At 49.0% G+C, this 16,337-nt stretch overlaps 1 protein-coding gene across 1 annotated transcript in view; it reads left to right on the top strand.

Annotated features, from left to right (window-relative positions):
- The window catches only part of MDN1 (midasin AAA ATPase 1), a 943,760-nt gene that overhangs the window by 888,481 nt on the left and 38,942 nt on the right, over nucleotides 1–16,337 (top strand). The window contains exons 94-96 of the mRNA XM_033936734.1: nucleotides 223–377; nucleotides 10,250–10,339; nucleotides 10,429–10,544. Of these exons, the coding sequence (XP_033792625.1) occupies nucleotides 223–377; nucleotides 10,250–10,339; nucleotides 10,429–10,544 (361 nt within the window). The remainder of the gene's footprint in view (nucleotides 1–222; nucleotides 378–10,249; nucleotides 10,340–10,428; nucleotides 10,545–16,337) is intronic.

The following is a 16,337-nucleotide window of genomic DNA, read 5'->3' as shown; positions in this document are numbered from 1 at the left end:
AGACTAATGCTTAACTCTGCAATTCGATCACCAGAATATGGCTTTCGTTTACTTTTTCTACAGTCACTCTGCTCTTTATAATCAATCCAGGTTATTTCATTAGTGGTTAGCAGCGTTTCCAGTGTAATCAGCTGAAAAGCAACCATATAGTAGTAATATTACTGCCGAAAGGTTTCCACAGCATTGTGCAACATTAAGTTCACGTGTGTTGTATAATGATAGGATCTGATGAGACAGAGCTGGAGATCCAGGCAATCAAATCAGAGGATGACCGCAATATCAAGAGAGAGCAGGAGTCTGAGGATGAGAAGCCAGAGAGAAGCAAGGAGTCCACAATTCACACTGCCCACCAGTTTTTGATGGACATTACTACTCAGGTACTGGAACATCAAATTCTTACTGTAGAAATAAATGAAAGCAGTTGGGGAGAAATGGGACGCAGTCTGCCCTGTGCCTCAGAAGTCAACATTGTAGCATAGCAGGTAGAGGAAATCAGCAGTCTGGTAGTATGATGGTGGCTCTTGTTCTGTGCACTTCCTTTCTGAACAAAGGGACTTGAAGTATAAGCTTTCACTGTATTCCCCTGCTAAAGGTCTTTCAAGCACTACCTGGGAGTAACAGTGCTACTGAGAAATGGGAACAGCTGGGCAGAGTGAGGCTGCTTTTGTACCATGGGCCATGCTGAGCAGGAGACGACTCTCTGCCTGATTGAGACTCAGGAGATACCCACTGGTGCTGTGTGATAGCATACAGAGAGTAGATGGCAGGGAGACCCAAGGATGAGCTGTTGAAAAGGAAAAAGTATTAGCATTACAACATGGGAATCTTAATAATTTCAAAAAAATTTGGCAACCATTGACTAATTATTCTAATGATTAGGCTTCTTAGCACAATTATAATAATTATATAGAAATGGGGTGGGATATGCATAATTTTTGGAATCAATAATTGTAAAAATGGGGAGGGATTTATAACTTTTGATTATATATAATATATACTGTTGCATAAATAAATGTTATATTAATGTTAGATACAATGATATATAATAATAATTATATTATTTGAGATTCAAATTTTGTAAAAAATGAAAATTCAATAAATAAAAATTAAAAAAAAAAAAAAAAAGAAAAGGAAGCAAGGAGTAGATGGGGTGGTAGGTGGCTAAGGAATTGTGGTAGCAGGTTAAAAAAAAATTTAAGTCTTTATTTATAATTTTCAACAATTTTACAAGAAAATAAACACCTTGTCAGAGTAATACGGCATGAATTTTTGTTACTTACACAATGAAAAAGAAAACAGTGGCATAAATGATTACTCCTCCTTAGACCACAACAAATGGGGGAGCTAGGCCTGAAAAATAAGAGGCTTATTTTAATCATTAAAACACAGGAAGAAAATATTTCAAGAAAGGCTATAACGCAACATTTAACTTGCTATCTCTCTTTTACACTGGGTCCACTTCAGGCCATCTTTTTCAGCTCCAGGAAGGATTTTAGCTGATCAGGGAGAAAAAAACCATATTTAACTTGTACATCAATAATAATAAAATGCTAGAGGCGCATGCACTCTTGAAAATTCGTGAGCGCTGGCGCCCTGAGGTGTGCTTCTGTGGTAACATTCTAAACCTCAGGGCGCATGCAGGGGCTGGAGGCGCGCGACTGTGGAGCATTTGGCGGTTTGCAGTCTGCTGCTGAATCGGAGGGGGAGGGGGGCACAGGCGCCCCTGCCAGGATCTTCTCACCCTCCTCACCCACACCAGGCGGGGATCGAGAGAGGAGCTGCGGCGCAGGCGACCGGCCCGCAGACAGGAGGCTGTCGAAGCCGGAAACGAAGCTTCCCGGGGGGGGGGATGGCGAGGAAGGAGTGGGAGCAGGCTGCAGAGGCTGTCGGTGTCTTCAGGCCGTGGCGGCTTTAGGCAGATGTCGGTGGAGGTAAGGGTTGCTGCTGGACATGGGAAGATGTGCTGATGGACGGGGGGAAAGGAAGGGAGGCCTACTGCTGGACAGGGGGAACAGAAAAGAGGTACTGCTGGACAGGGGAAGAGGTGCTGATGGACGGGGGAGAGGGGCAAAAAAAGGAAGGGAGGCCTACTGCTGGACAGGGGGAGCAAGAAAGAGGTGCTGCTGGACAGGGGGGAGTTAAAACAAAGGGAGAATGGCTGCTGCTGGATAAGGGGACCAGTGAAGGGGTGGTGGTGGACACAGGGGAAGAAAAAGGAAGGGAGAATGGACAGGGGGAGCAGGCAAGGGGTGGTGGTGGACAGCCAAGGAAAAAGAAAGACAGAAAGAAAGAAATACAGAAACAGGCTAAGGAGAGAGAGAGAGAAAGAAAGAAATATACACACACACACACACATTCTAGCACCCGTTAATGTAATAGGCTTAAAGACTAGTACTTAATAATGCAGTTGCAGGGGTATGCTAATAGGAAAGAGGCCTCCAAAGCTATTTCTTGCCTTAAAGACAAAAACTGTTTCCTTCTTTCCTGAATAATTTTTGAAAAGACCATGTATGCCCATATTCTTTTCATATAAAACAAGGATTTTGAAGACCCTTAATGAATGAGTCCAAATCCTGTTGAAAAACAAAGAAAATCAATAGTGTGGCTGTCTCTGCCAACTCAGAGATAGATTCTTCTAAAATTACAGATATATTGTTCAAATCAATTTGCGGAACTTGTACCTTTTCTCCCTCCATAAGCTCCTGGGAACTAGCTATGTTAACCACTCTACCACATTTATTTTATTTTCAATTTTCTATACCTTTCTCCCAGGGGAGCTCAGAACGGTTTACATGAATTTATTATCCCAGGACAAGCAGGCAGCATATTCTTAACACATGGGTGATGTCACCGACGGAGCCCTCGGTACGGACCTTTTTAACTAGAAGTTTCTAGTTGGCCGCACCGCGCGTGCGCGAGTGCCTTCCCGCCCGACGGAGGAGTGCGTGGTCCCCAGTTTCTTCGTTTCCGCGGAGCGAAGAAGACGCGTGTGTTTTTTCAACGGCCGTTGAAACCACTTTTTTGCCTTCCCGCTCGCGCTTTTTTCCATATTTTTTCTTCTTTTACCTTCGGGTTTCTTTTTCATTTGATATACAAAAAAAAAAATAAAAAAACTTTGCTTTTTTTCCCCGTTTTTCGTTTTTGCCCCGGCGGGGCCTGTTGCCATTATACAGGCCTCGGGGTTCGATTTTGCGGAGGCTGTTTTCCCCTTCATGCCCCCGCAGGTCGGTTTTAAGAAGTGCCAGCGGTGTGCACGCCCGATCTCCCTCACTGACCCACACAATTGGTGTTTGCAGTGTTTGGGTCCGGAGCATCGGGCGGACTCCTGCACCCGCTGTGCCACTCTTCAAAAGAGAACCCTTAAAAACCGGAGAATTCAACAAACTCTTCTCTTCGGCACCGGGTCGGCGATGGACTCCTCGACATCGACAGCGGTACCACAGAAATCGGCACCGTCTACTTCGACACCGCCCGACCCCGCATCGGCGCCTCTGGCGCCAGGTAAGCCGGCTAAGAAGCCTTCCTCTTCCCTCGAGCGCCCTCCAACTACGGTGGCGACGCCGACCTTGCCGGCATCGCACCGGTCCCGCAAGCGCTCCGCCCCGATCTCGGTGAGTGCCTCGTCATCGGCCTCCTCATCGCCGGGGCGTGGAGCGGCATCTAAGGAACCGAAGAAAAAGAAAGCGGTTCCGATGCCACCCCTAGATGACCGTATCTCGGCCATCTTAAAAGTTCAACTCCAGGAACAGTTACAGCGACAACTCGAGCAACTGTTGCCCACTATCCTGGCGCCGCTCCTTCCGGTACCAGACCGGCCCGAGCCCCGTACCGAACCCCCGGTATCCACCCCTTCGGTACCTATTAACACCTCCATGCCGATTCTTTCGGCTGAGCAGCTTCATACCAATCCAGTGGTTCACTCCCATACCACATCGGATCCTCCTCGGCACCAGACAGTGCGTCATTCTTCCCGGGACCGGGATCGACGCCGGTCTTCCTCTCCTGGTACCGTTTCGGTGCGCTCCGGAAAATCCTTATCTAAGACTCGCCATACCGCACCTTCCACCCCGGTGTCTCGGCATGCACCAGAGGTCCGGGACCCTGACTTGTGGGAGGAATCCCCTCTCGGTACCGAGGAGGATCCCTCCTCATCGGATGAGGATCCGTCGGCACCCGATGCCACCTCCAAACCGGAGCAGTCCTCATTTTCTAAATTTCTGAGGGAAATGTCTGCTGCCCTGTCCCTTCCTTTAGAATCTGACTCAAAGAAGTCTCAAGCCTTCCTGGAGGCTTTAGATTTCGAACAACCTCCTAAGGAGTTCCTCAAGCTTCCCGTACATGACATCCTACGGGAGACTTTTTACAAAAACTGGGAGAATCCCCTTACGGTACCGGGGGCCCCCCGTAAACTAGACAACCTCTATCGTGTCATCCCTATCCCAGGGTTCGACAAGTCTCAATTGCCCCATGAGTCCCTTCTTGTTGAATCCACCTTGAAGAAGACTCAGGGCTCCAGTGTCTATGCCTCTACCCCTCCTGGCAGAGAGGGTAAGACCATGGACAAGTTTGGCAAGAGGCTCTACCAGAATGCCATGCTGGCCAACAGGGCGAACAACTACTCTTTCCATTTTTCTTTCTATATGAAACATTTGGTCCAACAGCTATCTGCCCTCCAAAAGTACCTGCCGGAGCGCAAGGTCCCACTGTTCCAGCAGCACATCTCTGGCCTTTTTCAGTTGCGCAAGTTTATGGTCCGCTCGATTTATGACTCATTCGAGCTCACCTCCCGTGCCTCTGCCATGGCCGTAGCCATGCGCCGCCTGGCCTGGCTGAGAGTCTCCGACCTGGACATCAACCACCAGGATCGTCTAGCCAACGCCCCCTGTCTCGGGGATGAACTTTTTGGAGAGTCACTGGATTCCACCACCCAGAAACTCTCCGCCCATGAAACCAGGTGGGACACCCTGATCAAACCAAAGAAGAAGGCTCCGCCTGCCCGACCTTATCGACCTCAGTCGTCCTATCAGCGCAGGTTCTCAGCCAGGCCACTCAATCCGCCTCCTCAACAACCTCGGCGGCCCCGTCAACAACAGCACCATGCTCAGGCTCGTTCTCAGGCCACTCAACCCTCCAAGCCTCTTCAGCCTGCCAAACAGTCTCAGCCCTTTTGACTCTTCTCTCCAGGGCATAGCCAGTCTTCCACCTTCACTGCCTCTTCCACAACCAATCGGAGGTCGCCTCACCATATTCTCCAGCCGTTGGGAGGTCATCACATCGGACCAGTGGGTCCTCAACATCATCTGCCACGGCTACTCTCTCAACTTCCAGACTCTTCCTTCAGACAACCCTTCCGTAGAGTCTGCTTCACACTCACCTCAAGCCCCCCTCCTCCTGAGGGAGGTTCAATCCCTCCTCCTTCTCAATGCCATCGAAGAAGTACCTCCAGATCAATGGGGTCAGGGATTTTACTCCCGCTACTTCCTGGTACCCAAGAAGACGGGAGACCTCCGTCCAATTCTCGATCTCAGGGACCTCAACAAGTGTCTGGTAAAGGAGAAGTTCAGAATGCTCTCCCTTGCCACACTCTACCCTCTTCTATCTCAGAACGACTGGCTATGTTCCCTGGACCTCAAAGAGGCCTACACTCACATCTCCATCAATCCGACGTCTCGCCGCTATCTGCGGTTCCAAGTACTGCACCGCCACTATCAGTACAAGGTGCTACCGTTTGGCCTTGCTTCCTCACCCAGAGTCTTCACCAAATGCCTCATAGTAGTTGCGGCCTTCCTCAGGTCTCACAACCTCCAGGTGTTCCCCTACTTGGACGATTGGTTGGTGAAAGCACCTTCATCTCAACTTGTGCTACAGGCTACTCATCACACAATCTCTCTCCTCCACCTCCTGGGGTTCGAGATCAACTACCCCAAGTCGCACTTGCTTCCCACCCAGCGACTTCAATTCATCGGAGCTGTTCTGGACACCACTCTAATGAGGGCTTTTCTTCCCTCCGATCGTCAGTGGACTCTGCTCCACCTCTGTCGTCAGGTGCTCCAACACTCCTCCATTCCTGCTCGGCAAATGATGGTCCTCCTGGGACACATGGCCTCGACAGTACATGTTCTTCCTCTGGCACGTCTCCACCTTCGCACGCCTCAATGGACTCTCGCCAACCAATGGTCACAGACTACAGATCTTCTTTCTCATCCCATCTCTGTGACATCATCTCTTCAGCAATCTCTCCAATGGTGGTTGAACTCCTCAAATCTTTCCAGGGGTCTGCTTTTTCATCTGCCCCCTCACTCTATGATAATCACCACGGATGCGTCCCCCTATGCGTGGGGAGCTCACCTAGGGGATCTACGCACCCAGGGTCTTTGGACCCCACAGGAGCGTCGACATCACATCAATTTCCTGGAACTCAGAGCCATGTTCTACGCCCTCAAGGCTTTCCAACATCTTCTCTGCCCTCAGGTTCTCCTCCTGTGCACAGACAATCAGGTCGCCATGTACTACATAAACAAGCAAGGCGGCACCGGATCTCGCCCCCTTTGTTTGGAGGCTCTACGCATCTGGACCTGGGCCACGGACCGCAGTCTCTTCCTCAAAGCGGTCTATATCCAGGGCGAACAGAACTCCCTGGCCGACAATCTCAGCCGCATCCTTCAACCTCACGAGTGGACGTTGGACCCTCCGACTCTGCTCTCCATCTTTGCTCGATGGGGCACTCCGCAGGTGGACCTCTTTGCAGCACCTCACAATCATCAGCTGCCCCTCTTCTGTTCCAGACTCTTCTCTCCTCACCGTCTGGCCCCGGATGCATTCCTGCTCGATTGGAGGGATCGATTCCTGTATGCCTTCCCTCCACTTCCTCTGATGTTGCGGACCTTGTCCAAGCTCCGCAAGGACAAAGCCACCATGATTCTCATCGCCCCTCGGTGGCCTCGTCAACACTGGTTCTCCCTTCTGCTCCAACTCAGCTCCAGGGAGCCCATTCCTCTTCCTGTGTTTCCTACTCTACTTACACAGCAGCATCAGTCTCTTCTGCATCCCAATCTGTCTTCACTCCACCTGACAGCTTGGTTTCTCTCGGGCTAACCTCTCCGGAGAATCTATCTCACCCTGTCCGCCTCATTTTGGACGCCTCCAGGAAACCGGCCACCCTCCAATGTTACCATCAGAAGTGGACCAGATTCTCCTCGTGGTGTCTCCGGCATCATCATGAACCCACCTCTCTAGCGGTGGAACTTGTATTGGATTATCTGCTCTCACTGTCCAATGCTGGACTCAAGTCTACCTCCATCAGAGTCCACCTCAGTGCCATCACTGCGTTTCATGAGCCTATTCTTGGAAAACCCCTCACGGCTCATCCTCTGGTTTCCAGATTTATGAGAGGTCTCTTCAATATCAAACCGCCTCTCAAGCCTCCTCCTGTCGTCTGGGACCTGAATGTGGTTCTCTCAGCACTCATGAAACCTCCGTTTGAGCCTCTTGCCACAACTTCGCTCAGGCTTCTTACCTGGAAGGTGCTTTTCCTAATTGCCATCACCTCTGCCAGGAGGGTTAGCGAACTGCATGCACTGGTTGCTGATCCACCGTTCACTGTTTTTCACCATGACAAGATTGTCCTGCGTACCCACCCTAAATTCCTTCCCAAGGTGGTCTCAGCTTTTCACCTCAACCAGTCCATTGTGTTGCCCGTCTTCTTCCCTAAACCTCACTCGCATCCTGGGGAACAGGCGTTGCACACGCTGGATTGTAAGCGTGCCCTTGCTTACTACCTTGACCGTACCAGAGCTCACCGAACATCCCCTCAGCTCTTTCTGTCTTTCGATCCTAACCGTTTGGGTTGTCCTGTCTCCAAACGGACGCTTTCTAATTGGCTTGCTGCCTGTATTGCATTCTGCTACGCTCGGGCCGGTCTCTCACTGGAAGGAGCTGTCACGGCCCACAGAGTCCGAGCTATGGCTGCTTCTGTAGCTTTCCTCCGTTCCACGCCCATCGAGGAAATTTGCAAGGCAGCCACTTGGTCCTCAGTTCACACGTTCACTACTCACTACTGTCTGGATGCTTTCTCCAGACGGGATGGGCACTTCGGCCAATCTGTGTTACAAAATTTATTTTCCTAATGGCCAACCATCCCTCCTCCCTCTTTGTTAGCTTGGAGGTCACCCATGTGTTAAGAATATGCTGCCTGCTTGTCCTGGGATAAAGCACAGTTACTTACCGTAACAGGTGTTATCCAGGGACAGCAGGCAGATATTCTTACGTCCCACCCACCTCCCCGGGTTGGCTTCTTAGCTGGCTTATCCTAACTGGGGACCACGCACTCCTCCGTCGGGCGGGAAGGCACTCGCGCACGCATGGTGCGGCCAACTAGAAACGTCTAGTTAAAAAGGTCCGTACCGAGGGCTCCGTCGGTGACGTCACCCATGTGTTAAGAATATCTGCCTGCTGTCCCTGGATAACACCTGTTACGGTAAGTAACTGTGCTTTCAGGTACTCAAACATTTTTCCCTGTCTGTCCTGATAGGCTCACGATCTATCTAATGTACCTGGAGCAATAGGGGGATTAAGTGACTTGCCTAGGGTCACAAGGAGCAGCATGGGTTTAAACCCACAATCTTGAGGTTCTGAGGCTGTAGCTTTAACCACTGCGCCACACTCTCCCCCACATCCTCTGGCAACTCATTCCAGAGCTTAACTATTCTCTGAGTGAAAAAATATTTCCTCCTATTGGTTTTAAAAGTATTTCTCTGTAACTTCGAGTGTCCTCTAGTCTTTGTAAATCTAGATGCAGTAAAAAAATGGATCCACTTGTACCCGTTCTACACCACTCCAAAACATGTGCCCCAAAGTGGCGGAAGATGGAAAGTGGTGGAAGGTAGTAAATTTTATTTAATGGTAGTAGGTAAATTAGAGTCTGTTGATGTACCTTCCTGAAAGCAGCTCTGCATTTGCTTGGCGATACTTATTTAACATTAAATGGATCTCTAGATGTTCTTTAAACTTTGCAATTTTTCTGTATGTTTTGGAGCAGCCATGTTGACAAGTGTCACACTTCACACTCTAGATCAGATGAGCGCATAGTGCTTATATCATCCAATTAGGGGTTCTTTTTTCTAAAGTGTGCTAAGCAGTTGACATGAATTAAAGCACATTAACTGCTTCTGCACAAGTACACCATTACTGCATGGAGCATGGCAGTTAGCATGCCTTGATTCCATATTGTGTTGGGGCGGGGAATTAGATGGATCATGTGTGGAGAATAGATATGGGCTGCATCTAGTGAATGACAGGACAGAATTTGTTCCCGTCCTCGTGGTTAATCTCAGGAAAACATCCCTGTGTCATCCTTTAAGGAAAGGGGAAAGAATCAGAGTATGAAAAGGCACAGCCACTGATCCTCAAGCCTTGCATTGAAGAATACTGGTATAGAAAGACTGAAAAGAATGACATGGGATGGTTATCCGCAGGGACAAATTCTATCCCTGTGTTATTCTCTACAGTTAGACCCTCCTCCACCTCACTGGGTTAGTACAATGTGGTATTTGGAGCAGTGTTTAGCATGGACTAGCGCAGTAAACCCAGCCTAGAGTTTGTTCTTGAGGCAACAGAGTGAATCCAAAATGGCCCTGACTGTAAAATTAGTGAAGACCGCTTATTTAGATCATGAATCCTACTCGATAAATGTTACTGTTTTGAACCAGCTGAGATACCCTTCTCATTGATGGGATGGGATTTGGAGAATTGGGTCATTGAGCTGAGCCAGAATCTAGGAATTGAATCCACAGCCACTAGTCCATCAGATTAGCCATATCTTGTATTATTCCTAGCAAGAGATAAGTAATAGTAGTAGTCTTGCCTCTCTGCAAATCCTTTTGTATGTTATATATTTAGCACTAAGTATATCCCACACTGGTGAATTTTGTCACCCTGTGTGTTGCTGGTAAAACATTTTAGACCACTTCACCGAGCTCTGCTCTCGGTGCTCTTTAACACTGTCACCATTAGCAAGAGGTAATCTAAGCTCATTTTTTGGCTGTCCTGCTTCAAAATTGATTAAGCCCCTTTAATCTTTTCTGCATCAAGAAAGCAAGAACATAATTTATTCTGGCCTTTGTTGCCATAAAATGCAGGGACTATTGAACTCGTTTAAAATACAGTAACCTAAGAGCTACCATTCTGAGACTGACCAAAGATTCATTGAGGCCAGCCTCTGCTCTTAGTTTCCTATTAATTTTCTTTTCAGAAAACCACACTTGATGCTGAAGAGCTAAGACGAGAACTTGAGCAGCAACTGGAAGCCTGGCAAATGCAGCTGCCTGGCAGCTCTGAGGAGGTAAGTGACCAGGACAAAGCTGTGTGAAAGAATGGACTTGATGTCCTTTTTTTCTTAGCTTTTTATTTTCCTGATTTTCCGTTTTATAGGAGAAGGCTGCAACAGAGATGTGGCAGAAATATCTTAGCCTGACAGCGTCTCTTTCCCAGCAGCTCTGTGAGCAGCTGCGACTCATCCTGGAACCCACCCAGGCGGCCAAACTGAAGTAAGTCCTGCCTACTATAGGCAAGAGCTGGAGACAGGTTCTGGTCATGTTTTCGGTGTCATTGGTACTCTGTCTTGGCAGCCATAGCTCTTTTAGCTCCAGAACCATCCATTTTGTCCTGTCTGAGCTAGCCCTGTTTAATGGAGATAACGGCATTGCTCTGATGCACAGCTGAATAGCTTTTAAAGGTCATACTTTCAAACCACCATTCATTTAGTTACATTTAGATTGTTTCACCATAAGAGGAGATTTGAAAACAAAGTGCTTCTCATTGAGGATAAGACCCCTGAGGCAGGCCATGTGGCCGAAACACATACGTGTCGGGTCTTGAATGAATACAAAGATTGAGCCACCTCTTTTGCTTCTTTTTGTTCTACGCTGAGGAGGTAGAATCTCCTGTTTGTGTATACCTGTATTTGTGGGAGGGGGGGGGTGACAATGCAAAAGTTAGCTCAGGGAGCCGCAGTCCTTTGAGGGTGTAGATGGGCTGGAGTAAGTCTTAACATAGATTTCGACAGTTGGAACCCAAGCACAGTACCGGGTAAAGCTTTGGATTCTTGCCCAGAAATAGCTAAGAAGAAAAAATTAAAAAATTTAAATTGAATCAGGTTGGGCAGACTGGATGGACCATTCGGGTCTTTATCTGTATGAGCTGGCCCTGAGCGTATATAGTCAGTGCACCCTCATTCCCAGTGGTTTTTTTCCATCTACTTTCCCAGTCCCAGGAGAATCAAATTTGTAACTGATTTTTATTATGTAAGAATCAGTGAAAGTTTGTATAGCTTCCATTAAGATGATAAAATACCATATATACAAAATGGAAAGAACTTTGCCATACAAAAAGGGAATTATAATAATTTTAAAAAGATTTTGGGGCCATTGATAACTTATTGTAATGATTAGGCGCCATTTTACACTGAAAGTACAATTATAATTATGGGAAGGGGTGGTATATAGTTATATTAAAGGTTTAATCAATTTTATGAATATAACATGTTTGATATTTTTGATTACAATATTTGTGGGAAGGGTGGGTGGGGGAGGGAGATAATTTATGTATTTAAGATGATAATAGAAATAATTTCAAGTGATGTGTATAATTCAACTGATGTAATATTGTGTACTTGATGTAAGATGAAAAAATGAATAAAGAATTGGATAAAAAGATGATAAAATGCATTGATCTATCAGCTTGCCCCTAGGTTGCAGCAGAAATCTGGTTTGCTTCTCAGGAGAACTGTTGATTTTTCATTGCCTCAATGATGAGCATTGGCCTATGCTGTAGTTTCATGCCCATTAGCAGTATCTGCACAGAAGTGAAGTATTTGATGTTAAGTGCACTCTGTATTTGCAGAGCTACATGAGCTGCTTTCTTCCTAGTGTTTTTGGTTTTAAATTCTTTATTCATTTTTGCATGTTACAACAAGTGTAGCAGTTAAACTCATATGCACTTAAAGATACACACTTGATTAACTCTCATATATGCTTTTCCACAGCGCTTCTCCCACTAATTTTCACTTTTATTTCAAGTGATGTTGACTCCAGCTCATAGTCACTAATGAGACATAAGAACCTAAATGTTTATACCTACCAAGGAGCAAAAAGGGATGGGATAAAAGCGTCTCAAAGGTCTAAATAACGAGCAAGCATTTTTTATAAGGAAAGGAAATTCTAGAATAAGGGGTCATAATGAGAGCCTGAGAAAGGGTTTGGCTCAGGAATAACATGAGAATACATTTCTTCTGTAAAAAGCTGACGTAGCTTTGGTTTCAGTGCACATGGTGCCCCTTGTGATCCCTATGGGAATGATAGCAGCTTCCCAGTGGCGTAGTAGGGGTGTACGGTGCCTCTCTCCCGCCCTCTTCTCCGACCCCCACCCCTTCTCCATACCTGGCTGCTCGCATCTGCTTCTGTGTTCTTTCTGATGTCACTTATTAGGCGCGGGTCCTGGAAGTGATGTCAGAGAGAGCTCCGAAGCCGACTTGAGCAGCCAGTTCATGGTTGCTCGTGCCGAAATTAAAAAGGTACGGGGGTGGAAGGGAAGGAGTATGGGGCAGGAATAGGAAGGAGGGTGTAGAGCAGGAGGGGTGCCAGCGCCCCGAAGAAGCCTGCCCCTCCCATACCCCCCTTATTGTGCCACTGCAGCTTCCCCATCCTCCCTCACTCCTCCCGAGGTAATGAGTCTTGTTACAATCTTGTTTGCCACTGTTTATATGTAAAATCAGTAGTGGGAGCTGCAAAGGGATGGAAGCAGTAATTTCAGAGCAGAATAGACCATGGTATATTTAGAGCAACTACTTAAAATGCATCAACAGATGGCAAGAGGTGAGGAAGTTTCTCATCTGGTTCATGTGTGCCAGGGTTTTCCAAACTGTCTTGGGGGAACCCCAGCCAGTCAGGTGTAAGGATATCCATAGTGAGCATAAGAATTGCCATACTGGGACAGACTGAAAGCCCATCAAACTCAGTATCCTGTTTCCAACAGTGACCAATCCAAGTCGCAAGTACCTGGCAAGATCCCAAGGAGTAAAACAGAGGAAATAGCTGCTGGGAGTTCCCGTAGTCTCTCAAGACTACGTCGGGAACTCTCTACAGCCATTTCCTGATGGTGATCTGCACGGGCAGGAGCGTAGGAAGATTGCTCCTGCCCCGAAAGCCCTCTAGGTCACCAGGTAAGGCCAGGGAGGTGGGGGTGGGTCAGAGCTGGATAATCGCGGTTTTTCGGCATTCGCGGTCCGTCTCTGCCCGTATCCCCCACAAATGACGAGGGAGAAGTGTAGTACAAGTGCGCTGTGCAGTCCTATCTATAATCAGTCTGTTCTCAGTCTCCAGCAGGTGGAGTTGGTAAACCTGGAGAATCATTCTAGACATGATAGACAGTTCAGCCAAGCAGTTCTACAAAATTTATTCTCCCTAGTGTCAACTTCCCTCCAACCCGTTCGGTTTCGCCAGGTTCATGGTTGTTGTCAGTAACTCTTCTCAGAGGCATGATTCTGGCAGCTTGGGAGACCCACATGTGAGAATGTAATGCCTGCTTGTCCTCAGTGAAAGTACAGTTAGCTCTTTTGTAATCCGCCTTGAACTGCAAGGTATAGGCGGAATAGAAGTCCCTACTGTAATGTAATGTATTGTTACTCACCTTTAGCAGGTGTTCTCTGAGGAAACAGACATACATATATTATCCCAGGACAAGCAGGCAGGTATTCTCACTAGTGGGTGATGTCATCCGACAGAGCCCCAATACGGACGTCTCACAAGCATGTCTTGCTTGAAGAAACTCAGAAGTTTCGAGATGCCCGCACCGCGCATGCGCCAGTGCCTTCCCGTCCGACGGTCTGGGCGTGTCTCCTCAGTTCATTTTCTTCCGCGGAGCTGAGAAGTTCAACTTCAATTCTGCGCCCATTGAATCTGTTTTTGCCTTCTTTATTTCGCGGGTTGGGGTCTTTTGGCTCTCCCGTGCGTTTGTTTCTTTCTTTGGTTTCCTTTTTTTTAAAAAAAAAACATTTTTTCTTCCGGGACCGGGTCGGCCGTATGGCACAGGCCCCGCGCCTTCGACCTTGCGGCGGAGCTTTTCCGGCCTATGTCCCGGCCGATCACCGGTTTTAAAAAGTGTAGCAAGTGCCAGCACGCAATTTCGCTCACGGACCCTCATCGACGCTGCCTTCAGTGTCTGGGTCCGGATCACTTTCCGAAATCGTGCCGGCCTTGCTCCACTTTGACGGCGCGAGCGTTTAAGCGCCGCTGCCTGCTGTGGGAGTCCATGTTTAAGATGGAAGCTTCGTTGGACCCTATTGCTTCGACATCAACTGGTGCTTCGACTTCGTCGACAAAGCCCTCGAGCTCCCCGGCTGCTTCTGGCCTTTTGAAACCTGCATCGTTCACGCCGGTTTCGGCCTCGTCATCGGCGCCGGTGCCTTCCTCTGTCACCTCGGATCAGGTACCGACACCCATTGTTCCACCGGTGGAGCTTAAGGTGCCGAAGGCTGGTAAGCAAAAGCATGCTGCACCGAAGGAGCGCGGAGACCGTGCGGAAGGGCCCCCATTTGGTGCGGATCCCTCCATATCGGCTTTGTTGAAGTCCCTCCTGGAGGCTCAGTTTGTGGAACTCATGACCACCATGGGTCCCCGGCTGATTGCCTCGATCCAGGGTGACCTCCCAGTTCCGGTCCCGAGGGACCGCCCCCCCCCTCCTCCTCCGCGCCGCACGACCTCGTTTCTCGGCGAGGAGGAGCGACGGTTGGTGTCCGGCTCCTCGAGGCGGCCCTCAGTTAGTGCCTTGCTTCCCATCGAAGAAGGCCCCTCTTGGAGATATGCCTCCCTTGGAACCGATTCCTTCGAGGAAAGCCTCCCTTAGTGACTTACCTCCCTTGGAGCCTATTACTCCGCCCCATGACTCAGTGTAGCATCCACCTTCGAGGCCTCCAGTCCTGGGCATAGCAGGAAGCAGGACGAGTTCTTCCGGACCCCCTATCAAGCCTGGGCGGCTTCGGGAGATGTACCGACTCTTCCGCCTCTTCGATCGACAGCTTCGAGTCCTATCTGCTCCTTGGGGGCTTCTGGGGACCAGTATTCTCACAGACGAACTCGATCCCCTCCAGGCATCGAGACGGGCATCGATCCAGGCATTCTTCGAGGCATTCGTCTCGACATTCGACAGTCTCGCCTCAGAAGAAGTTGCCTCGGATGGGATTTTCTGCTTCGGCTGGGTCTCCTCCTCCGGGCCCGGAGTTCGAGGACCCCGAGGTTTTTTATTCCCCCTGTTGCTCACAGGCCTCGGTGGATCCTGAAGCCTCGACTTCTTCTAGTCCGTCTCGAAGGCCGGCACTGGCGGACCAGCTGTCCTTTTCCTCGTTTCTCAGACAAATGGCGGATGACATGGACATTACTCTCGACGCTGGGTCTCGATACTCAAAGGAGTACCTCGATACCATGCACTTGCCTCGCCCTCCAGCCGAGTCCTTGCGACTCCCCTTGCACAAGCTCCTCAACCAGACTTTCATGAGGTGTTTTGAGTCTCCTTACTCGATCCCTGCGGTCCCTGGAAAGTTGGATTCTCGGTACCGCACGGTGCATCATAAGGGCTTCGAGGGACCCCAGCTTTCTCATCAGTCCCTCTTGGTCGAATCCTCACTCAAGCGATCTCATCCAGGCCAGGTGTATGCTTCGGTGCCTCCGGGCCGCGAGGGCAGAACCATGGATAAGTTTGGACAACGCATCTATCAGAATTCTATGATGGCGTCCCGAGTCCTGAACTATAATTTTCACTTTGCCACCTATTTGGAATTTTTTCTGCCTGTGCTTCGAAAATTTACGTCCTACATCGAGTCCCAGGCTCGGTTTGAGTTTGAGGAAGTGGTTGCTTCGCTGTCCCAGCTTCGTCTCCAGTTGATGCAATCGGCCTATGATGCTTTCGAGCTCTCGGCCAGAGCAGCGGCCTGCTCAGTGGCGATGCGCCATTTGGCCTGGTTGCGGACCATTGACATGGACCCGAATCTTCAGGACCGCCTCGCGAATGTCCCGTGTGCGGGGGCGGATCTTTTCGACGAATCCATCGAGACAGTCACGAAGAAATTGTCTGATCATGAGAAGTCCTTCCAGTCCATTCTTAGACCGAAGCCTAAGCCTCAGCAGTCTCGACCCTCTCGACCGCCATTGATCTATCAGCGGCGTTATAAGCCAAGGCAAGCTCCACCTGCGAGGCAACCTGCGAAGCGGCAGGCCCCTCAGAAGGCTCAGCAAAAGTCTCCGGCGTCTGCTGCCCCTAAGGCTCCTCAGCCTTTTTGACTGTCTCGT

This window comes from Geotrypetes seraphini, chromosome 3, assembly GCF_902459505.1.
Source record: "Geotrypetes seraphini chromosome 3, aGeoSer1.1, whole genome shotgun sequence".
Classification (NCBI taxonomy): domain Eukaryota; kingdom Metazoa; phylum Chordata; class Amphibia; order Gymnophiona; family Dermophiidae; genus Geotrypetes; species Geotrypetes seraphini.
The sequence above is the reverse complement of the archived record's forward strand: the minus strand, read 5'-3'. Positions and strand labels throughout refer to the sequence as shown.